Source organism: Gymnoscopelus microlampas, assembly GCF_963454915.1.
Source record: "Gymnoscopelus microlampas genome assembly, chromosome: 11".
In the NCBI taxonomy this organism is placed as follows: domain Eukaryota; kingdom Metazoa; phylum Chordata; class Actinopteri; order Myctophiformes; family Myctophidae; genus Gymnoscopelus; species Gymnoscopelus microlampas.
The window spans coordinates 33943166-33967337 of record NC_139948.1 but is presented as its reverse complement, the minus strand read 5'-3'; the positions used below and the strand labels follow the sequence as shown (position 1 = coordinate 33967337).

Genomic DNA, 24172 nt, shown 5'->3' with positions numbered 1-24172 from the left:
CCAGCGGCCCACCGGGCATTTGCCCGGTACGCCAAATGGCCAGTCCGCCGCTGCTCTCTCTGTCTCAGAGGTGGACTGTGGACAGTTAAAAAAAAATGCTTATCAATGACATCATCGGTGGTCATTTCAAACAAGATTTCAGACTTAAAAGTTTTATTGATGAAAGAACACATTTTCTTCTATTTCTTCCCTCTATTTCAACTTTGAAGGCAGATAAATGCTGTACTATCCATTAGCTTGGAATCCTCTGATGATATTGGTGAGCAGGTTTCTGAACTTTCCACAGCTTACCTCTGAGACTCAGAGCAAGTAGAAGGAAAAGGTGCTAAATTATAATGAGCATTAGTGAGGACCAATTATATACAGATTTTGAAAATGGTTGAAGTGGCTCCTTTTAACATGAAGTCCTTCTTCCTCCTGCCACCATTTTTGTCTGCCTCCAGGTAAAAAAAAACGAAATAAATACTTAGTTAATATGGGCACATAAAGATGCATGAGTTGAAGGAGACCATAGATTTTTTTACTCTCCCTTCTCACTATTTTCCTTCCTTCTTTATTTAAATTAACAAAAGTGAAGCTCAGGAATGGAACACTTCAGTATTCACCATATTATGCTCTCTGATTTAGTAAATGCATGGAATTTACTACATCACCTGGAAGCTTTGGAGCAATAAGACACCTAAGTGTGTGGGGTGCTCTTGACTTGAACCATTTTGCAAGAACCTGGCAACATAATATCTAAACAGGTATGAATGTTAAGTGTTACTTAATTTGACCATCCCACACCATTGAAGAGGCATTATTACAGTGGTTTACAGAGAAATGAGCCTATGTGAAACTGCTTGCCAAAACAGCCACATGATGAATTGAAATCAGCGCCAAAGATAACAACAAAACAATTATAAAGATTATTATAGCCTTAGCAACTCTGAACTGAATTTAGAATTTGTGGCACTCAACCGTTCCCCCTATGATTCACTAATATTTACACTTAAACCACCAGCTGGCCGGACAAGAGTGAATTAACCTGTGAATTAATCATCATTTCATCCCATCGCATGGCTGAGCTCCAATAGAATTTACATAAATCCCACAGTGATTTTGAAATGATTTGAATCTAAACACCAAAGTGAGGAGTAAACGACAAGCAATGAGGAGTAAAATTGGTCATCTGTTCACTCACTCAAGTTCATCTAGTCTAGAGCAGTGTTTCCAAAAGAGAAATTAGTATGTTTGCCCGGGACCCAAACTAGTGAAAATACCAGATCTACAAGCTCACAACGCATTGCTTCGTGGCGCATTGTGAGCTTGTACATCTGCTATTTTCACTACTTCTTAACCTTATTCATTTTTTTATTTATGAAATTACGTTTTTTCATTTTATCTATGAAATACTTTTGGAAAATGTTGGAATCGTTTTAAGTTGATGAAAAGTTGTGATTCTTTAGTTTAAACTTTTTTACATATTTTGAAATAATATATTAATTTTTTTAATGTAGGAAACAAGGAGATATTTACTCACGACCCATACAAATTGGTCCATGACCCAAAGATGGCTGACATGTTGAAACCTTTTCAAAAATAGCAATCTAAAAGCAGATGTCACCATGCACCATGGTGCATGCATGGTGAGCTTGAAGATCTATTTGAGAATTATTTGAAAAAAAAAAGAAAATAATATTATCATCACAATATCAATATAAAGGTATTTGGTCTTTATTGATAGTGAAGTGAAGTTAGACAGGAAACGGGGAGAGAGAGAGATGGGGAGTGACGCGCAGCAAAGGCTGTTGCGATGCGCTGTCAGGCTACATAAGAGCCTAAGTAAATTATTCCATATTGTGAAACATAAGCACTAAAATACATATTTTGAAAGTTTTATTTTACAAATTTGACAGTGCAACTTTCACTTGTAGTTGAGTAATATTTGAAAAGGAGTGTCTATACTTTGACTCAAGTACTGGGAGTACTTTGTCCACCACTGCCAATAGGGTATAATTTGTGTTATCTTTGCAAAGTCTATATTGGGAACACTGCTTCTGTATTCTGTCATTTGAAACGTAATTTCCATTTTCATGTTTATTTCATTATCAGCTCTGATGGAGTTCTATTTAATTCCAAGTAAACCAACAGGAGTTTCAAACTCTGATCAGAATAGAATCAGATGAAGCATTAAAGCCCCAAACAAAGAAAAACAAAGTAAAAGCAATTCCCCGAGTATTCAGCTCACTGACTAAAAAGGGAATGTCAGATGGGAGCCGTCTACTGAGCAGAAATTATTCCAAATAAGACCTCTCTCTTCTATAATCAGCAGAAGAAAAGCTTCTTGTTTTTCCATTAGTCATGCTGTACGTGATTCCTTTATGCATTCAGTTTTCCCTTTATAAGCTCTTAATGAAAATGATTATATATATATATATATATATATATATATATATATATATATATATATATATATATATATATATATATATATATATATATATATATATATATATATATTTCTACTTGACTGGCAATGCAAATTATTAAAACAACCAGGATTGGTAAACGACACTCTCCTACAAAACAAATACCAGATTGAATTCAAAAAATAATATAAGAAGAAACACATTTGTGTTCTTGAGGAATATGGCACAGGTAAATCTTGAATTTAATGTTGATATTGCATCAACTGTTCAGAACAAAGTGAAAATAACCTGCTCATTGAACCAGGCCATAGTGATTTGCCTATAGCTTCAGAGCTATGTCTTACTGATGCCTAAAGAGTGCCATCTGCTGGTCTTGTTCTTTTCTTTTACAGAATGTTTTCATTGCCCTCAGGATATATTGGATTACTCGTCTGTTGGGACAGTTGTAAATTATGAATTTTGAGGTAATATCAACATTGTACAAAGCCAAATCGCTCCACTGCGATGTTTTTGCCCAGAGCTCAGTGTTTTATCTAAAGCCGAGGCCCAAACCTCAGCAAGACGATACGAAAACTAGTAAACTACAGTCATTTTATTTGGGTTTTGTACATTCTAGCAAGGAAATACAGCTCGGCAGATTCCTTTCTGCTGGCTTTTGGCTTCAATGTCTTCACACTGCTAAAAACACCACAGAGTTTATCTCTAAGTGTGTGTGCAAGAGCCCCATCCCAGTATTTACAAACCAGGGAGCCTCCGGGGCGTAAGATTCTTTCAGCCAAGTCGATCAAAGACAGACACATATAGATGAGTTTCTCATGGTCCAGCTCTCTGAAACCACTGGCGTTAGGTGCCATGTCACTCAGGATGACATGTGCTTGGCCATTAGGAAGAAGTTCCATTAGCTTGGCATGTGTAACAGGGTCAGTGATGTCATGATCAGACAGGAAGTGGACACCATCCAGAGGTGCTATGTGTAGTAGGAGGTCTACCCCAACAACTGCACCACAGGGCAACTTTGGATCTGGGGGGGGATAAAACAAAATAATCACCAAAATGTTAGCTGTGGCTTCATTTTGCTTACTATACACAGTAAAATCCTCACTGTTAATTTATCAATCGAGTTATAAAATCGAGTATAGAAGAGTGAAGTATAGCAGAGTATAGAAATGGAACAAAATGTTGCTTCAATTTGTACACTCTTGAGTTATAAATATAACTCAAGAGTGTACAAATTGAACCAACATTTTGGTTCATTTCTATACTCAGAGATAAAGCTGCAATCCAGACCTTATTTTAACTAAATCTAACTAATTTTAAAAAATCTGTACAGTGTTTCATACAATATAACTGGCACATAACTGGTACTCTTCAGGGCCATTCACACTGAGCACTATAACTATAAAAATATAGTTTTAAAAATCGTGTCAAGTGGATGGCAGAGTTCAGTCACACAAAAAAAATACAATGGTGAACGATATATTGTTATATTTATAGTTAGGACACATACTGGTTGACAATTCCCTAAAAGCTCATAATATCCCCCTAAAAAGGGAGAGGGACTCTGTCGACTGTGTCCTACACGGGAGACCAAGGGTGCAACTTTAAAGTAACACTTTTACTGCGTACACTTACTTAGTGGTTCTCAACCTTTTCAGGCCCTGACACCCCCCCCCCCCCCCCCCAATATAATCATATTTGAACTGGGGACCCCACCCTGACAAGCACTTGGAATTGTAGGAGTTGAGGCATTACATTTAGTTTGACTCTATTCCATAGATAGATATTGTGAAAATAGCCAATCTACAAGCTCAACATTTTTTGCATATTTTTCTTATGTTATTTGACAATTTGGCCAATGCTAGACCAGTTTGTATAGTATAGTTTGTTGATTACTTTTGATGCAGTGATGGACTTTTTTTGGTATTAAAGTCTTAAAAGTATCATGGGGAGTGGGGACCCCCCTGGAGATCCCAACCCACAGGTTGATAACCACTGCACTAACTAACAGAATATTGTTGGTTGATACCTCGGGATTAGCTCAGGTACATAGCGTTAGAATGGAATTTTAATATTGACAAGATCTGTAGGCGGCGCAGTGGAGTAACTAAAACATTTTTTCCCATCCGGTGTATTATTTTACATTTAGGCTAAAAAGTGTATTTCAGACGGGAGGTGGGGGGGCTCCGAGTAATCCCACTAAGGAAAGTAGGCTTTCAACATATTAAAACCGTCCTCGTTTTGCTGAGAAGCGAAAGTGTATTTCTTATTTTTACTAAAGACGAGAGGCTGCGCTACCGCGGGTGTGCGGGCAACGGATCGAAAGTAACATAGCATTAAGGAGAACTCATTCTAACGCTATGGACCAGAGCTACCCCGGGATGGATCACTCACTTGTCCCTGCCGAGTTGACCTTCTGAGCCGCTATCTGACTCCACGCCCCGGGCGCAGCGCCGCAGTCCAGGACGCTGTACCCGGGTCTTAATATCTTGAACTGCTCATCTATCTCCAGCAGTTTGAAGGCACTTCTACATCGGTAGTGGTGGACATGGGACGCCTTGACAAAGGGGTCGTTGAGCTGCCGCGCCAGCCAGCTCTGTTCGGACGCGCTCTTGCCTTTCAAGTTGCGTGGGTTAATCTTTTTCACGAGACATAACGTGGTGTGCAGATGTCTCTTCTGCACGGATGATGGACGCCACATTATTCGCGGTTATAATAATCACATACTTGCATACTCTTTCATCGTGTTCAAGCTGCGTCTGTGTCAATCGCAACATGCGTTTAATTCGTGTTTATGTCCATGAATGAACTCTCTGGAAGGATATGCAGCGGAAGAGGGCGGTGATTGTGTGTGTGTAGTGTACGTTCCCCGTGTTAAAAGAAAGCACTGACATAGGTTCCTACCTAGAGTTGCCAGGTTTTGCGAGAGAAATAAGCAACCAGCCCAGGTCTACGAAAAAAAGCCCAAAAGAAGCGGCTGTATGACTTTAACCACTCATCGACTATTTGAAAGTAGCGCATCACAACGCATCGCAACTTGTAGATCTGCTATTTTCAAACATGTTTTTTTAATCTTCAATGTAGAATATGTTTTAATAACATATATAACGTCCCTGGTACAATATATTTTCAGATAGGGGTCTGTGGACAAATGGGTCCTCGGCATGAAAAAGTTTGAGAACCACTGGTTTAAACAACATTTAGTTAAGAAGCCCAAAATAAGCATTTACACTTTAGAAACAAGCCCAAAAAACATCAACTAACAAATATTTACGAGCGACTGAACAGGAAAAATAAGCCCAAAGTAGCTTATAATAACCAGACATGGCAACCTTGGGTCCTACCTCACATTTGGACGGTTCCAAGCCGAGCACATTTCAAGGTAACGCGTTTTCGCTGATCTTTAGAACAAGGACTGGACTCGTAGATCGTGGTGAACGTTGCGATAGACCCATCCACATTGTTTATGTCTCAGTGCATCTTGTGGCTCTCACATGAGGCGGCTGTGAGCGCTGGTGGTGTTATAGTAGTCTCGCTACTGGTTGGGAATTGAACCAGCACTTTGGATTTTCTTCATCCGTTCAACTAGTAAGCGATTGATTGATTAATTGATTGATTTAATACATTATTAGACAGAAATGCAAACAGCACGAGTATAGTGAGTCATACATTTAAAAGGATAACCCAACAAACTACCGAGGACTTGTTTCCTGTGTATTCAATTCATAGAGAGAGTTAACATTTCGAAATATTGATGTAATGTAATCAATGTTACTTATGTTGTTACAATTTAGCTCTAATTCTGACTTTTTGTCAGTTAAAAAGTATTCCCATCACTTTACCCACGTATAGGTGCGATGAAGCTGCTGACTCTGGTGCTGGTGGTCCAACCGGGGAGAGTGTTGCTGGGCATGAAGAAGAGAGGCTTTGGAGTAGGAAAATGGAATGGCTTTGGAGGTAAAGTTCAACCAGGAGAGTCCATTGAAGAGGCTGCGAGGCGGTAAGTGATTAGTAATGTGACCACCAGTAATGTTTATTGTTTCTGTAATGTATATACATGTTGCCCCTTTGATGAAGGCTGTCAAGGTCAACTTTATTATCCCAGCAGGGACATTCAGGTGGTCAGGGCACAATATAAGTGTAAGTGTGTGTGTGTGTGTGTGTGTGTGTGTGTGTGTGTGTGTGTGTGTGTGTGTGTGTGTGTGTGTGTACTGGTATGGCATAATAAGGATTAAACATTGCACATGTGGCCCTGATCACATAATATTACCATCAGATTGTTGTTGGTGTCCCTCTCGTTAATTAACAGTTTAATTGCTGAAGGAACAAAAGACTTGTCAAACCTGGCTGTTCTTATTTTATTTCGTTTCTTTGCCAAGATTGGCTTGAACCTGTTATGTAGGCTAGAGCAGTGGTTCTCAACCTTTTCAGGCCGTGACCCGCAGAATAATCATATTTGAACTGGTTGAACCCCCCCCCCCGTGCCCCCACTGTGACAAGTACTTGGAATGTAGGAGTTGAGGCATACATTTAGTTTGACTTGGTTCCACAGATTGTGAAAATAGCCAAGCTACAAGCTCACAACGCCTCGCATTGTGATCGTCTATTTTCACAAATGTTGTCTCTTTCTTATATTATTTGACAAGTTGGCCAATGTTTGACCAGTTTTTATAGTATAGTTAGTTTATTACGTTTGATGCTGTAATGGTCTTTTTTATTTTCTTGCTTCTTTTTAGGTATTAAAAAGGTCTTAAAAGTCCTTAAATTGTCACTTCACTGTCATCTGGGGACCCCCCCCAAAATCATCTGGGGACCCGACCCACAGGTTGAGAACCACTATTAATGTAGAGGGTGAATAGGGTCAGCCTTATGACATCAGTTCACTTCACACCCAATGACCCAGCTCGCCATCCTAATGCACTGTAACCTATCTTGGTCTTGGTTGCGCATTTTGCTAAACACACAAGTCAGGCCAAAGGACAGGACTACTGAAATTCTTCCTGTAACAGCATCCAATAAAGTGATAAATTGTAGTACAACAGTGTAGAGGGAAACATGTATACATATTGCACTTAAATTGGTTGAAAATGGCTTCTATTTATGGGTCTTTTCAAGAGCCCTGCATCATGTGAGCAGAGAGCATGAGTAGGGAAGCCAATCAGTGATAGGCCTATACTGCAGTTTAATGCTTTTAAGTAATCAATCAGTGCGCATCTAGAGGAAATAGTACATTCCAATGTTCTGCTTTGCATGAGTTGGCATATTGTTCTTTGGGGTGTTGTAGGGTGAATTTCAGTAGTTCATTTCAAAGGTACCCAATTGTGGGATCCGTTTTTCGATGATGATTGGTAATTGCTTTAATCTTATTTGGTCAAATGAGGGGTTTTGGATAAATTAAAAAAATAATGCTTTTGACAGACCCCTTTGAGCAAACTGCTCATGGGGTCATTGAAATTCTTCTTAAGTGTGGTGTGATTAGTCAGTTCTTTTCTGGTATTTGTCATCCATCTGTTGATGCATTTGATTCAAGATTTGTTTATACTATAGTTCAGTGACGTCACATTACTATTTTTTACTTTCTATTATCTTCATAACACTGGCTGACATTACCAAGGGGCAGCATGTAGAATGAGTATGTTGAATCAGAAATACATAATTTTATCTGTAAAAACATCAAGTAAAGTCCTGTGATGAATGTCCTTTGTTCTGGGCTCCACCATAATGTTGAACATGTATCTCTATTCACAGGGAACTACTTGAGGAAAGTGGTCTCACGGTAGATGTTCTTGAGAAGGTCGGAAATATTAAATTTGAATTTGTTGGAGAAAAGGAGCTGCTTGATGTCCATGTTTTCAGAGCGGACAGCTACAATGGCGAGCCAGTTGAATCCGATGGTATGAGTTCCAATACACCTCAAAAGACCAATTGAATTAGACACCACAATGTGTGTAAAAGAAGCATGACTGCATTGTAAATGTCACCATGCACATACCCTAGGGCGGGGCAATATGGAAAAATCTAATCAATCAAGGCAAATAATAGAACAGCTATAACAGTCAAGTAAGTTAAAAATGACATCACTTTACCATGATGCAGCCTTTAAAACCAGGAAAAGACAACACCTTTGAAATATATTACAATTATATTATATATCCCAAATCCCATACACTATATCTTGTCTCATATCACATCACAATATCATTATCGATATATTGCCCAGTCTGAAAAACACTTGCAACCTAGCATTACATACAGTATGAGGGGCAAACATTCCCCTATCTAAATATCTTTGGTGTAGAGGGAAAAAGCCATAGGAGATATAGTGGGAAAATTATCAGTGTTTTCATTATGATGTAAATGAAGATGGCGAAGGAAGATTCTTTATAACTCCTCTGAGGTCAACTAACTAATTTCTCTTCTGTTTGTTTGTTTGTAGAGATGAAGCCTCAGTGGTTTGAGAGTGACAAAATACCTTTCAATCAAATGTGGGTCGACGACATACTCTGGTTTCCATTCATGCTGGAGAAGAAGAAATTTAGTGGCTATTTCAAGTTCCAGGGTCATGACTTGATGCTCAGCCACAAAGTGGAGGAAGTGGAGGAGCTATGAGCGATCCCACTGAAGGTCTGCAGAACTGTTATTCACAATGGAGACAAAAACAAAACAAAAATAACATACAGAAGAAATCCATCAGCTCGCTATTCCTTGTTCAGTGGCATTTGCAGGAAGAGGTAACCAAGCCCTGCGGTCTTATCAGAGCCTTGTGTTTACCGTGTATAAAAAATGTCATAAATTTGGTTCTTGGAAATTGTGCACAATTTCTTTTTTGTCTAGTTTTTTCTTTTATTTATTTTTCAATGCAATCAATGTTGGTTCCCCAAAACTGAAATAGTTTTGACATATGTCATACCTTGCATTATTCAAAATGAAGGCCACAAAATATTTGTTTGTGTTTTTATTTTTTCAACATAGCTGATTCAACAAACAGGTTTAAAAAAAGCATTGTTTATTAAAACCATATTTACAATATAGGAGACAATTTAATTGGATTCCTATTGTACACCCCTACAATGCTTTAATTTGTGCACATTTATGTTCTTGAATCCAAATGTTTTGCAAAAGCAAATTTGTTTATATATTACGTTTGTCAATAAAATATTTTGTGGAGACACAATGTCCACTAAGCGTCTGGTGTGTTGTTGCCCCTGCATCTCTATTCAAACAAATAATTCAATTTACATATCTTGTAGCCATCCCTTACATGTTTGATCAGTGTTTTAACTCCAATAAAATATGAACTCTCAACAGAATTATTACTTATAAAAGCTTAATTACAGTACTTCATACTCATATGATGGTGTCGCTTGCCAAAAATAACTGCTCTTCAAGCCAACAACGCGTCACATTTGAAAATCAGTTATTTTCGGCAAACAACAGCGTTATGGAGGATAAACTAGGCTAATTTAAACTGTTTTCAATGAGAGTAGACACAACAAAAGCCTGATGTATAGTTACAAGCCAGTGTCTCACATCGAAAGTAGCAGCTCTACCAGCTCACAAAGCATCACGCTCAAACGTGTTGTGAACTTGTAGATCAGCTGTTTTCGGTGCGCGATACGATGTGCAACCCATTTACATCAGTGGCATGCCAGCATCTGACCGTATAGATAATTACATAATTACAATGTCCCAGGATGAATACTAGCTGGTGACCTGTGCAGCATGTCCTTCCCCCTCTCTCTGACTTCAGATTCTTCATCTAAATGAAAAGGAAAAACCTTTGCTTTCTAACATAACTGTGAATCTGGCTCCTGTTACAATATGTCTCGTCTTTTCTCTCTACCAAAGTCCTATAATACATCTAAAAAATGTATGTGCAATACCAGTCTTAGTTCTTGTCAGGTAAACCTCTGAAATTAAAAACAATCTTCGTGGTCACTGGTCACATTTATAAAGTTGAGCATTATTAGAATAAAAAAGACATCTGTAAAAGACCAAACAGAAAATATTTCTGTCAAATTCAATTGCACCACAATCGGTAAGTGATGCAGTACATTTCATTGCACAAATTATGACTCAGTTGGCATTATGTTGTGTCTTTGGTACTGCAAATCAATAGTTATTAGTGTTAGTACTGCCATAAAATCAACATAATTTTAATTATTCTCAACCCCCTCTGCCAGTTGTAATGGAATATTTTAACTCTTACATTTACTTTTAAAAACAGCTTATGAAATAATCTTAGGATGAATTTTACGATCTAGAAAATAATTTAATCAGGGAATGTCGGAACACTTACTGTAAAAACATATAGTAACCAAAGATGCATTAGTTAGAAGAATAGCTGATCTCCACAAAAATATATAAAAAAATGCCCCTATGTTTATAAAGAAAAAAGAAAGAAAGAAAAACATCTGTATCAAAAATATACTGGTCTACAGTTAATCAGAAATAAATCCTAGAATGCCTTCATAACAGGTTTGAAAAACTTGTGTGATACTTAAGAGTATCAATCCCTCAATAAAATATAGGATAGGATCTTCTGTTCCTCTGACAGTATTTCAGTTATATGAACATGGTTCAAGATATCAGTTTAGCCCACAAATATGCTATTCTCCTTCACTTCTGCAGACACTCATTTTCTTTCTATGGCTGAGTATTGAATGTTCTGTGGTTCAATTTTGCAACTCATTAGCGCATTTCAAAAACTAGATCCAACAGATTGTTGACCACAACTGAATAGCCTTTATGCAATATCCCTTCCATTTAGTGTGGCTCTTGATCAAACCCAGTGATATAAAACAAACTACGAGCACCATTAGTGGCAGATCATCTACATTCACAATAATCCTGTCATACTAAAGGCAATTTTGTGAATGTATTTTCTGCATTCCACATTTTCCTGTAGCTCAGAGAGCAAAATACTTGTCAGTATGTGTCATCATCACTGTCACAAGGTGGGTGGGGGGGTTGGGGGGGTTCTCTGTTGCATCCGATATTCACTTGAGCTTCAGTAGGGAGGTTGCATGCCATTATTACCACCAAAGAGACACCCAAGCTTTGGCTGAAGATCATTCCACACTTCACCCATCTGGACAAAGAACAAAGATCAGGTACTACCACAAGTGACATAAGAAAGCTCAGATTTACGTGTATGTTTTAAAATAAGTCGGTAAAAATTCTGAATATTTTGATGCGTTCATTTTCTGCTTTCTATCATGAAGCTTTAAATATGCTGTAAAAAAATATATTCATGGTCAAATAGTCTCACCTCTCTGTGTCCTTGGACCTGAGAGTTGACAAAAGCCCCCAGAATATGAGATGTGATAGGGAGGTACGTGAAGATAAGCTGTGTCTCTTGGTGAAGGCAGAAGAGAGAAAAGTAGTTTCTTAATTCCATGGTCTGAATTGCGTTCTCTTGCTATAAAAAGGGGAAATAAAACAGATTAGATTTTTCATGAACACAGCCTTTTGCCTAATTTATACATGAATGACCATGTCATATGACAAAGACTTTCAACTGAAAACATTGTCAACATTTTTTTGTCATACAACATGGTCACACTCCTAAATATAATTAGCCTTTACAGCATCATCACAGTCATCATCATAGACAGCGTAGCCACAAGGGAAGAAAGTGCATCTAACTTTATAATACCAACATTGTTTTGATTTAGCACATTGCAACACTATTTATGTAATTCTCTGGGATTTTAGATTAATTTAGCCCAATTTAACAATTTGTGTTTACTTTTTAATTTAATTCCTTTGGATAAAATCAAGCTAAATTATGATGAAACACCAACCTGGACGATGCGAGACTCCAGCTGTTCCACAGACACCTGTTCCTTGGGCTGCACCGTAGCACTCATCATCTGCCTCTTCATCACACTGTACTTCTGCAGAGCTCTCTGGTGTTCATGAAGCACCCCCTTCTCATGCCGCTCACACAGATCCTAGGAAAACACCAAACGCTTCACAGTCACACTGTAGCCATGGGAAAATGCTGAAACTCAGAAATTGTTGCTAATGTGAAAATACACAGTGCCATTTTTACAGAAAAAAATGTTGATTGTGAAATACAATGTGTTTTGACTGTAAAAAAGAATGGACTAAGCTACGCCATTGGTTTCTACAGACCGTAAATGAAGCCGATTGTTCAGGAATTTCAAATCCGCCATCTTTCAATATCGTGTCATATCCTGCGCAATGCAACTAGACCATTATTGGTTGGGTAGCTTGTCAATCAAGAGCGGGGGCGGGGAATGAATGCTATTGGTTGTGTAGCTTGTCAATCAAATCATCCCGCCCCTCCTAGAGCATAACCTACTTTATGGTCAATTTTAAAATAAATGGGACCCTAAATTACCAAAACGCATATCATGATGATTGAAAGGAGACTTTAAACTAGCGACTGGAAGCATATAGTATTTATGACAATGTTTATTAAGGTAAGAAAATCAAGTCTAAAGTTCGTCAAAAACCCATCCGCTTGCATTAAGATAAATTCTTTCTGACACCAGCAGGGGTAAAACAGCGAAGCTACAGGCCATTCATATGGTCACTTGAACAACTGCCAACTGTCACTTGAACTCTCTTCCTATATCGACTCAATTTCAAAGCAGGAAGCTGGCCCCTTGGTTTTGAACTACACAGAGGTCACAGCAAGTACCAGTCTTCAAATTATTTGCCCTGCTTGCAAGAGCCACTTCAGTTCTGTGAACTGATGAATGAATGCCACTTATCTTTTGGCATTATACCATACAGGAAGGAAGCACGACCACTGAGCTAGCCTATGATGGGAGATATAATTAAATTCCTTTTCTTTGTGGATTCCTTGTGTTTTCTTTTGCCACATCTGTATGAAGTATAAAAACATAAACAAAAGTAACAGCCACTCACTCTGTATGACTGAAGAAGATCCAGGAAAAGATTCAGTTTTTCCACAACATCATCTTCTTCCCTTCTGCCCTGTAAGTAAGGATATTAGGAAAAAACAACTTTCATTCTCAACAACAGTTCCAGAAAGGGGGCCTTTGTACAGTAGAGTAGGTGACAGGCGTAAACGGATCGTGCTTTGTACCTGTTGGGCAGCTTTGTCAGATAGCAAAGCGAACTCCACAGACAGGCCTTTCAAAGACTGACGCAGTGTACCCCAGGAGCACGGTGCAGAGGACAGGGAAGGGATGGACGAGGCATCTGAACCCAACGTGCTGCAACATCACAGATTATTAGAGTAACAGTCTGTGACACTACCTTACAGAGTCTGGGGATCCCTAGAGGTTCTTGAGGGGGTTCCAGGGGGTACCCAGCTAAATTATTTGATAGTTAGGAACCAAATGGACACTTATTACATGGGTCTGTAACTCTTAAGAGTATATGGGTCCATTTGATTCCATTTGTACACTCTCAAGAGTTAAATCAACACAGGATTTTAGTTTAGACGTTTAGATTGGGGTCCCACATCCCAGATATATAACATTTTATAAATTAGGTCCGTGGCCTACTGCATATCAGATGATTTACATGCATTTGTATATGCATGCAGTTTGTCCTGACAGCACTGGAAAAACAGTCTGGCAATCAATTCAGCTTTTTTGATGTTGCAAAACTTAAATGCTGAAGCAGTTTGTTAACCACTGCTGTAGAACTGATGTGAGCTCCTAAGAAAATACCACAAGAACCTGTGCAGTAAAATAATCAATAAATTAATTAAAATCAGAGCGGGTACAAATGAAACCAAATGGACCTGTAAGGGTATCATGAAGTACTCATAATGTTTGTCTATTCATAGCTAGTCTGGCCTGGCCTCAGGTATGTTTGGACTGTAGAGAAAGTATTTAAAAATATTTCAAAACTCAGATAAGTTCTTAGGTCTTTCCTGGTTCACAGTTACTAATATTGATTTAGTTTATCTGTAAATAATTGTATCTCTTATCTAAATATTTTTTATATAATTTAAAAAGTTCACATCTAAATATTGTAACATTTTGATGCTGGCTGTAACTCTATCTCTTTTTATTCAAATGCACCAACCTCACCAGGTCAAATTCCTTGTGTGTTCAAATATACTAGTTGATATAAATAATTTCAAAGTACTGTTCTTTCCCCTGAACATTAGGTACTGTATACACCTACACCAGTGGTTATCAACTCTTTTGGGCCTGGGCCTGGCCTGGCCTGGCCTGGCCTAAAACAAGCATTCGCTTACAGGGCACGTCTTGATCTCTAGCCTATCACAGAAAAGGACAATTATTTATATAGGAATATTTTACATATTTTGATATGTAGCATATACCTAGCCATGTGATTTCCGCGACCAGGGTGGTTTACCAGGCTAGCATAAACCACTCCTTTATTTAGAATGTGTGAAGGAATGCAGAAGTGAGAAACCTAGGAATTACTGGGTTGGTAAGGGTAATTCTACTGTAGAAAGATATTACATGCAAACAGTAAAATACCTGAGCTCTCTGCCAAACATGAGTAGATCAGTTGCGTTCTCCTTTGAGCGCTCTGCCATTCTCTCAGACCTGTCTCGCAGCTTGTGGAAGCTGTTGTGGATATTTCTAATCAACTCTCTGCTTGCCGAGAACTGAGCTTGAATGTCAGCCGGGAGATACTCCTACAAAATACATGAAGTGAAACTGTGAAACCGCAATCACATTTTGAAACAATGCATCGCCTTTTCCTGTGAAACTAATGCGGCAAACCTTTGCTAGGGTCGCTATCCTGTTGGTCATGAATTCATCACCCATTTTCTTGTAAGCATCGCGTAGTTTAGGCTGAACATCCTGTTTGGAGAAAGCGGTGAGTGGGCAGAGAGAATTATCACACAAAAAACAAGTTTTAAGACAAAGCAGGTAGTGTAAGCAGTGTAAGAAATCAAAGGCCACCTTACCGAGCCATTGAAGGTAAGGAAAGTCTTGACCAGCTCATCTTCAAAGAAGAATGGGTGCCTTGCTACCAAGTTAAGGAACCTGCAAAGAGCACGTCGCCTCCCCTCTATGAAATCTCGCTCCGAGACAGAGGTTAAGACTGTGGACAGATATAAAAGCTAAACTTGAAACATGTTGATGATGCAGTGGGAAAGGATGTGGCATAACAAAGCACACTATATTGCAGCACTTAATTAATACGATTCTGAATACCAAAAGTAGGAAAATGGTGGGCGACTTGGTGTAGGACGTTTGTAATACAGTACATACACAGAAATACAGACATGTTCACAATGTTGCATTACTTTTCACTGCTTGAACAATCCTTTCCAGTTTCACATCCTCATCAATCTAGACTAGGGATATCACCAATTGATTGGACAGCAATGATATATTTATATATCTTTTCGTTTCGTTTTCTTTTGCAATCCTTTCAGACAGTAGGCTAACTTCTAGACTTGGCACAAGTGGCCGCTATAAAGTATTCTAATGTTGTTTATCGGCCAAAAACCTGCTCAGCAAGTCAAGCACTTTTCTTTTTTTACTCCAAGGCAACAGGAAATGACACAGGGATACAGTAGCTATGAATGTAAAAAAAAGAACAACAGAGAGGTGTGATCGCGGATACGAAGGAGCATATAAAATCACTTAAGAGTAAAGTACCTCCTTTCAACATTCTTTTAGGTGGCAGAGCAGGCACCATTCTGTAGGCAAATCTCTGAATCAAAAGCTCATGGAAGACATCAAAATCACTGTACCGTCTGTAAACAGAGATCTTGAAATACTACAAAAAAATACATTAAAAAAAACACGTTATTAAAGATTTTTGTTAAAATTGTGTTTTCAATGCATACATATTTTATAACGTGGGCACATTAAAAAAATCATGGACCATTCCACAATGACACCAATGAAGCAGTCCATGGCTATTGTAAGTGACCATATTTGTAATGTTCACGTAATTAAATCCCTTGCCTGGCTAGTGATCTGGTACTCCACGTGTTTGAGAAACAGGCCTTTCTTCTCGGGGATGAGCTCCACCTTGACTGTGTCCCTGGCCAGCAGTTTGTCTAGTGTCTGGGACACCGTCAGTGGATCCTCCTGAGCTGGCTGCATCCTCAATGTGCACAAGTCTTTCGGCTCCCCCAGCTGGGGCTTTGGCAACTCTATCAAATACAAAAACCAACTGCTAATTAGAGCCCGACCAGCTGCAGATCTTTTGGCCAATAGCTTATCTACTATTTTTGAAAAAAAAAAAAAAGAAGAAAACCTTTGAAAGAGTTCTACTAAAATTAAATGCCCCAAATAGTTGAAACTGGTTGAAGATCACTGTGTCCTGATTTCTCCCATACGGATTTCATCAAAGAATTTGAATAATGATCGGCCAGACCGATAGATCAGTCGGGCTCTGCTGATAATATTAGCAGCAGTTTGAGAAGTTTTATTTTATGACCAACACTTCTACAAGCAAATTAAGTCATTTCTTAAACTCTAATAATGTAATGGTTGTGTTGAAATCACTTCTCTGAATCCAGTCACTATAGCCAGTACAAACCAGTGGTGCCCACTTCATGTTGTGGTTGTGGCTAGAATTCATGTGATCAGCAATTTACCACTTCTCCCACATTCCAGAGAAATCATGCACAGAATGTAACGTTCTGTGTCAAATGGTAAACTTGTAGACGTGACACACCAGTTTCATAGTATGCAGTCAGCTGCCATATTGGCAACACCTGAAATAACATAGAGGGCCTTAAATAATCATAGTATGTTTGAAACGGAGCTAACTCAGGCCAGTATAATGGCAACCTCTATGAAAACCATGAAACCCTTCCCTCTCATCTTTCCCACTACAGTTCTGGTAAAAGAATAACAACACTTGTGCAAGAAACAGACTATGCTGAGTGAAGAAACTATTTTCACAAAAGAGCCATTTCTGTTGTGTTATTGCTTTTGATTCTTTGTTGAAAATAGCATTATAAATACTGAAATTATGACATTTGACCGCTTCATGCCATCTTGGTATATTCATGTGTGTGTGTGTGTGTGTGTGTGTGTGTGTGTGTGTGTGTGTGTGTGTGTGTGTCTGTGTGTGTGTGTGTGTGTGTGTGTGTGTGTCTGTGTATATATATATTATTTTATTTGTATTATTACAATTATTATTTTACAGAAAGAACCACAGTGGAGATAAGTCCATGACTTTATGATGTTTTACCCTTTTTTCAGATAAGGTTTTTCGTTTGCAAGCATCACTTGATTCATGTAAACTATACTACATCCTCCCCCCCGGGTCCACACGTAGATCATATAATTGTATCCTCCATTAATAGGAATAATAAAAACGTTATAGGCGTTATAAACGTTATATTTACAAAGCCAGGGCAACAATGTGTTTTACACCGCCGAAAATGAAATAGAAAACGTAATATCGAGAACAGATATACATCCAGAATTAATGCATCATCATCAAATTGAATCAAAATTAAATTACATTTTAAGAAGCCAAACATATACTGTATACAAAACTATAAAGAGCAAGATAAAAGTCTAAATCCAGTGAAAAACAATACATTTTAAGATGTGCTTTAAAATTTGTCGGGCAGCAGGAGTCTAGTCTGATCACATAGGACAGAGCTTTTTCAGGTCTTTTAACATCACAGACCAACTAATGCCCCAAATCATTACAACTATGAGGTTATAGGTATGTCACAATAAACTGTAAATGAGACATTTCTGAGCCAATTGAGTCCTGTGAAGACAGAGGCCTACACTAGTAAACTTTACAGGGAGCTAAAGTTGCCCTTAGACACTCTGAAGAATTCAAGGCTACTCATTAAGCAATACATTTACTGCAGTACTATCATTAACACATAGCCACCTACCTTGTATGCAGTTTTCTAACAGTTTGGGACTTGGCTGCTTTCCTTGCTGAGCAAGAGCAATCAAAGCTAGTGATTTATAGAGGGACAACTTGCTTAGGAATCCATCACTGAAATCAACATGCTCAGCAATCTGGAAAACAAAAACATAATATGTCATAAAGGTCACATTTTTTTTTTAAATCCAAGGGCTAAATTCAACTGTGGCTTGCATTCCGCAGCAGAAAAAAGGCTGGACACAACAGCAATGATATGCTACAAAATTCGACAAACACAAAGCAGGAATCCAACTTGACCACGAGCCACAGCTGAATTAGATGTTTTCTGAGGTATTTCCATAGACAACGTTATAAATGTAATCCTGGCCAATTTGATAAAGCCACTGTACAGTGTTGTTAGCCTATATCACAGTATGATATAGCATTATACAGTACATACAAGTACAGTATGGAAACAACATAGTAGAAATTCAAGATGTTTTACAGGAAAAGCCAAAAGAGAGAAAATAATGGTTGACACATTTTCAATACCCATGTCATTTCAGGTCACATGGGTTCACAAAGCTTGCACTGACAAGCTTTATCAGCTATATCAGCAGTAGCCAGCATAAATGCATTTTATCCATACTGCCTCATATAAAAACGACTTGCACTTTGCCCACTTCACCCATTTTCATATAACCGGTCCTCACTAATGCTCACTACAATATGGTACCATTTTTGTCTACTCTGTGTCTCAGAGGGCGGCAGTGGACAGTTCATCCAAGCTAATAGAATCTGCAGGCTTTCTAGTTTTCACATAAAAAATAAAAAATGTAAATCTTGTTTGAAATTACCAAAACCTGAACTGTCCACAGCCCTCTGAGGCACAGACCAGGTAGACAGAAATGATTAGTGAGGAGGACCAATTATATGAAGATATGTTGAAAATGGGTGACGTGGTCCTTTAAGCACATGTAGCAGTAGTGGCTAAAAGCATCTGCCTGATGACCAAAAGCCTAATATCCTAATATAATTGATCAATTTGTAATTCTGAGATTGAACAAGTGTGCACTCTCAGAGTGTACATGCACCAGTAAGGGTTACATTTGTCTCAGACTTTATACTTTGCAGATCTACTCTCCTCACCTGGCTTAGAACAGCCTTGTGGAGGTCTGTCCTGTCCAGCAACCGATGGAAAACCTCAACCTGAACCCTCTCCTCTGCCCTACAGCGGATGGCCTCGTATACTTCCCTGTAGTATGAGGGAACTGATCCTAAGAGAGGAACAACAACACCACCTATTAGACAGTAGACACCATTGATATTTGCTCAACTGTGGCACAACTGAGTACATGAATGTATCTGAAATATAGGCTGTCCACAGTAATATCCATTAACTAATGCAAATGAGTGCCACCACTCGCCTCACATCAATGCATGCATGCCCTTAATCACAGTAAATTAAATGAAGATAGAAGAACCTCAACTGTGATCCTGATACTTAATCACCATACATCAAATAAAGATATTGCAGAGCCTCAACTGTGATCCTGATACTTATCACCATACATCAAATAGAGATATTGTAGAACCTCTCAACTGTGATCCTGATACTTAATCACCACACATCAAATAAAGATATTGCAGAGCCTCAACTGTGATCCTGATACTTAATCACCATACATCAAATAAAGATAATATTGTAGAGCCTCTGCTGTGATACTGATACTTAAATCATAGAACACCAAATAAAGATTGAACCTCAGCTGTGATCATGATATCACAGAAGTAAATGAATAAAGACAGAACCTCAACTGAGATCATCCAGATACCTAAATCACAATAGCCTGAGCCTACATTACTGATTACATAATGAAGGAACCTCAACTGTGATCTTTTACGTCCTGCACCAACATTTCAAGGACTTAGTTGTCCCATAATAACACGATGTACAATAGAAATCTGTTCAATAATACCACATATGGTCCAATACTAATTGGCGTTTTTGAGATTATAGTCGTATAGAAAATCACAACAGGTGACTCGATCCACGTTCGACTGCATCGATTATTGGCGTTTTGACTTTTGAGGGACCTGCACGAACCAATCGTAAACGGTACTGAGGAGGTAGACCGTGGCGTGGACCAACCGATCGATTCACAACGTTTATGTATGTACCCAAAAAAAAGTTGTCACGGCTGTCGTTCGTTACATCACCACATCTGCGGGCATCCCAGCTCCCAAACAGCTAGTAAACATTATTCTAGTAAAACAAACGACCACTTTAAGAGGACTGACAAAAGATGCTATTAAAGTTAAGTTCAGCTCAGTTCAGTAAAGTCAAGTGCTGTCGGTTCGAGGTGAAACACTACATTACCTTCAGTGATCTCTCCTGCCATAGCTCTGATCGTCATGTGAGCACCAGAGCACCTCCATGTGATTTCCTGAAGAAACGAGGAGGAAAAAAAACACAAACGGGGGAATTTAGTTCTTAAAGTTGTAGCGAACCTTTGGACAAAGTCCAAGAACACAGTCAGTAGCACAGTGTTGAATGTTACTAAACCGCACCCACTGTTACAACTGTAATGCCCTGTCATTCACTGTGCATTTCATTTCTATTGTTATTATTATTTATTTACAACTATATACCTGAATTATGCTTCGTTCGTATGACAGTGTCGCTCGGTCGAAAATAGCAGATCTCAAAGCTCACAGCGCGTCGCGGATGAGCTTGTTGTGTGTGACGCGCTGTCAGCGTATCTGCTATATTCTCAATAAAGCCAGCTGTTTTAGACAATAGTGGAAAAAGTACTGAAATGTTTTACTTAAGTATAAAACTATCAATACCGCAATGTAGAAGTACTCTGTTACAAGTAAAAGTCCGGCATTAACATGTACTTGAGTAAATTTACAAAAGTATTGGTATCAAAATGTACTTGTCTTAAAGTACCAAAAGTAGAAAGTACTCATTATGCAGAATGTCCCATTTCACAAGTTTTCAAATGTATAAAAATAATTTGAAAATAGCAGATCTACAAGCTCACAATGCAGCTTGTAGATCGGCTATTTTCAAATGGGCGAAATGTGGGCTGAAGTGGTTATGTTTTGTAATAATTATCCAAATCTAAAAAGTAACTAGTAACTAAAGTTTTCAAATAATTGTAGTGGAGTAAAAGTATAATATTTGCCTCTGAGATTAATAAGTAAGTACAGAAGTACAGAACATTGGAAATACTCCAGTAAAGTAAAATAAATACATTTAAAAAGTACAGTAATTGAGTAAATGTAATTAGTTACTTTACACCACTGGTTTTAGATAGATCATGTCCCTGCTGAAGAAGTGCTGTTCCTGGTATAGAGGCTAGAACCCATGGTCAGGAAATTAACACCATTCTGTGATTGGCTAATTGGTTGTCAAGACAACATGTGATTCTTTTCAAATGTGGGGTGTAAATTAAGAATATATTATGCTGTTACCTAAAACTAAGTTGCATTAAACCAAAGTTTTTTTTTTTTTTTTTAAACGTTTTGTTTATTCGTTTTTGTTATTTTACATACTCATAGGTAGTACAGACATTAACTGAAGCAAATAAGCAAATAAACAGAGTATCTCCAAACAGTGAGAGTAAGATATAAACAACATCCAAACAAAACAAAACAAAAAACAGACAACACTCACAAAGAAAATATAACAGACAACAAAACAAATACACAACACAACGTAAAATCTCCAAAAACATGTATGTATATAGAAAACAGTCCATGATCTATAAACGCTACATCGAGTTAGGCACAGGTCATTGAAAGCAAGTGTACATGTCAGTGAGGTGATAAGCAGGCACACACCAAGCATTAAACCAAAGTTAACCTTAAAGTTCTGTCTAGATGGACGTGTAGAACAGAAAAGAGCAGAGCACGCCAGCACGGAGTATCGAAGTTGTTTGACGACGACAACAACGCAGCCAATCACAGTATGACCATCCCTCCGCACCATGGGATCTAAAAGCTACTTAGGTTTGACAGTAATCAGTGCAGGAGCGTCGAAAGGCCTCTAGATGGCGCGCGAGTAAGTCTATTATTTTAGCCTCGTTGCCATGTCTGCTTATTATAAGCGACTTTGGGTTTGACTTGTAAAGTTGCTTGTAGATATTGATAGTTGTGGGTTGCGTTTTTTTGGGCTTGTTTCTAAAGTGTAGTTGCTAGTTTCCTAATGTTGTTTAAACAAGTGGTTCTCAAACATGTTCATGGCAAGTAAAGAAAGACTTTCCTGTGCTTTTTTTGCAAACTGCTTATAAAGTATTCAATCAATCAAGGACCCCCCCCAGATTAATATTTGTCCGCGCGTGGGCCCAGCCCACCATCTAAGAATATGTTGTGCCAGGGACCCCATACCAGATTTGTGTTGTTAAAAATGTTTCAAAAATATTCCAAAATTCCCAAAAATATTTTTGAAAATAGCAGATCTAAAACCTCACAACACGTCGCATTGTGAGATTAGGTCGAATATTTTCAGACCTGGCTGCTTATTTCTCTCACAAAATCTGGCAACACTGCGAGCGACACCGTCGTACTAAGGTGTACAAATGAGTTCAGGCTCCCGATCTCCATCTAAAGGATATTTATGATGTGTTTGTGTGGCAGAGAGAGGCGCTTGTGTTGATGGCTTGTTGTCGGTAGAGCGGAGGAACTTATTCTCGTTGAGCTGATTTCAGGAATAATAAACCAACGTCGTCATAAATAAAAAAAAACCTGGGTATTCGGTGTCACTCACACGGAGGACGAAGAGATGTCAAAGTGGAACAAAAGACACTTGGATTGATCTAACCAGCAGCAGTAACATGCTAACGTAACGTAGCTTGGATGCTAGCTGACAACAAGAAGAAACCCAACAGTGAAGAGGAGGACCGACTGCTCCTGTTACTGCTTCATGACGTCTATATATGATCAAATGGACACTCGCTAGTTTCTGTTCCCCCAAACAAAGGTCAGTTTGCGCTGGTTTGTCGGACTTGTTTGTCTCTGGACTCTGGGGACCAAGTTGACCGCTTTAGCAAACTAGCTTTCCTCCTGATTTGCTAAGCTTAAAATTAGCAGGTTTAGCTAGCCAAGGTGACGTTTGTTGTCGAGGTATATAAAGCTGTGACATCCTGCCCTCTGTGCGTGGTTGGTTTGTTGGCTTGTTGTTGACATGTGTGAAGAAGAACAAGGGCTAACATTGTTTTACACTTGAATGAGGAAGTGATATTGATTGGCAGGCGCCTGGCTGTTCGGGGTGTTCTGCTGCTGCAGAGCACGGATGTAACTTATTATGAGCGAAGCGGTTCGGGGAATCTTTCTTTAACCCCCCCATCATCCTGGATAGAGACTTTATGAGGTGGATTCAGCTGTCTGTCTTCTATACCCAGCCTCCTCCTCACACCTCGCTTGTTTACTGAGACACCTTGGCCCAGATGGCAGCGGTGGCCATCTACTCCCCACCATGGTGGGTGAACCTACTCCACAGACTGCCCCATTTCAACATCAAGTTCGAACAGACGAGCAGTGACTTTCGACCCGAGGATCCGACCTATCAAGAGGTAAGTTATTATGTTCATAATAATATAACGTTGTGGTGCTATAAGTCCATGGTTCTCAAACTTTAAAATGTCAAGGTTTTCCCTTAACTCTGACAGTATACAAATGAAACTAACGGGTCCATTTGGATCCATTTGTACACTGGCAGAGTTACAGACTTTAATGATCCACTTAAAACCCCCTAGGAACCCTGAGAGTTCCTGGAATCCACTTTGAGAACCACTGCTATAAGTTATGTCAGACAATGGGTCATATTTAGTGTAGGTCTAATAGAGCATCTCTAATCACAATTCTGGTTTTTGCTCCATGATGACAGTCAGAGATCTCTTTTTACACTGTAAAATCCTCAGTGATAATTTAACTCACAGAGTGTACAAATGTAACTATGTGAAGTG

The 24172-nt window shown here is 38.7% G+C and overlaps 4 protein-coding genes across 5 annotated transcripts in view; 2 read left to right on the top strand and 2 right to left on the bottom strand.

Moving 5' to 3' along the window:
- Positions 1-2501: 2501 nt before the first annotated feature.
- Positions 2502-5244, bottom strand: mrm2 (mitochondrial rRNA methyltransferase 2). Its single transcript, XM_084071696.1, has 2 exons — positions 4803-5244; positions 2502-3432 (listed from the first exon to the last, which is right to left on the bottom strand). Exons 1-2 carry the CDS (start codon positions 5107-5109, stop codon positions 2999-3001), a joined length of 741 nt encoding a protein of 246 aa, XP_083927822.1. The 5' UTR covers positions 5110-5244; the 3' UTR covers positions 2502-2998.
- Positions 5245-5819: 575 nt separating this feature from the next.
- On the top strand, positions 5820-9023 carry nudt1 (nudix (nucleoside diphosphate linked moiety X)-type motif 1). Its single transcript, XM_084073011.1, has 4 exons — positions 5820-5996; positions 6261-6408; positions 8157-8302; positions 8845-9023. The coding sequence occupies exons 2-4, from the start codon at positions 6266-6268 to the stop codon at positions 9015-9017; spliced, it is 462 nt and encodes a 153-aa protein (XP_083929137.1). The 5' UTR covers positions 5820-5996; positions 6261-6265; the 3' UTR covers positions 9018-9023.
- A 2348-nt stretch (positions 9024-11371) lies between these two features.
- snx8a (sorting nexin 8a) lies at positions 11372-20895 on the bottom strand. Of its 2 annotated transcripts, XM_084073009.1 has the most exons (14): positions 20853-20895; positions 20581-20647; positions 19350-19477; positions 18226-18355; positions 16319-16509; positions 16007-16127; positions 15307-15443; positions 15119-15199; positions 14870-15030; positions 13492-13621; positions 13311-13379; positions 12215-12364; positions 11680-11829; positions 11372-11499 (listed from the first exon to the last, which is right to left on the bottom strand). In XM_084073009.1, exons 2-14 carry the CDS (start codon positions 20615-20617, stop codon positions 11419-11421), a joined length of 1566 nt encoding a protein of 521 aa, XP_083929135.1. In that variant the 5' UTR covers positions 20618-20647; positions 20853-20895; the 3' UTR covers positions 11372-11418. The 2 variants fall into 2 exon arrangements, with proteins under 2 accessions (XP_083929135.1, XP_083929136.1); XM_084073010.1 differs by lacking the exons at positions 19350-19477; positions 20853-20895.
- A 1913-nt stretch (positions 20896-22808) lies between these two features.
- Positions 22809-24172, top strand: part of ttyh3a (tweety family member 3a) — a 32567-nt gene continuing 31203 nt past the window's right edge. Inside the window, exon 1 of the mRNA XM_084070988.1 lies at positions 22809-23779. Coding sequence (XP_083927114.1) covers positions 23654-23779 — 126 coding nt within the window. The 5' untranslated portion in view covers positions 22809-23653. The remainder of the gene's footprint in view (positions 23780-24172) is intronic.

Excerpts from the sequence above, each read along its gene's own strand:
- mrm2 (XM_084071696.1), bottom strand. The coding sequence starts at position 5,109 with ATGTGGCGTCCATCATCCGTGCAGAAGAGACATCTGCACACCACGTTA. Across the intron at positions 3,433-4,802 it reads GGTCAACTCGGCAGGGACAA|ATCCAAAGTTGCCCTGTGGT; the intron begins GTGAGTGATCCA and ends ATCCCCCCCCAG.
- nudt1 (XM_084073011.1), top strand. The coding sequence starts at position 6,266 with ATGAAGCTGCTGACTCTGGTGCTGGTGGTCCAACCGGGGAGAGTGTTG. Across the intron at positions 6,409-8,156 it reads ATTGAAGAGGCTGCGAGGCG|GGAACTACTTGAGGAAAGTG; the intron begins GTAAGTGATTAG and ends CTCTATTCACAG. Across the intron at positions 8,303-8,844 it reads CGAGCCAGTTGAATCCGATG|AGATGAAGCCTCAGTGGTTT; the intron begins GTATGAGTTCCA and ends GTTTGTTTGTAG.
- snx8a (XM_084073009.1), bottom strand. The coding sequence starts at position 20,617 with ATGACGATCAGAGCTATGGCAGGAGAGATCACTGAAG. Across the intron at positions 16,510-18,225 it reads GTTAGAAAACTGCATACAAG|AGTTGCCAAAGCCCCAGCTG; the intron begins GTAGGTGGCTAT and ends TGTATTTGATAG. Across the intron at positions 15,444-16,006 it reads TAAAAGAATGTTGAAAGGAG|TCTTAACCTCTGTCTCGGAG; the intron begins GTACTTTACTCT and ends ATCTGTCCACAG.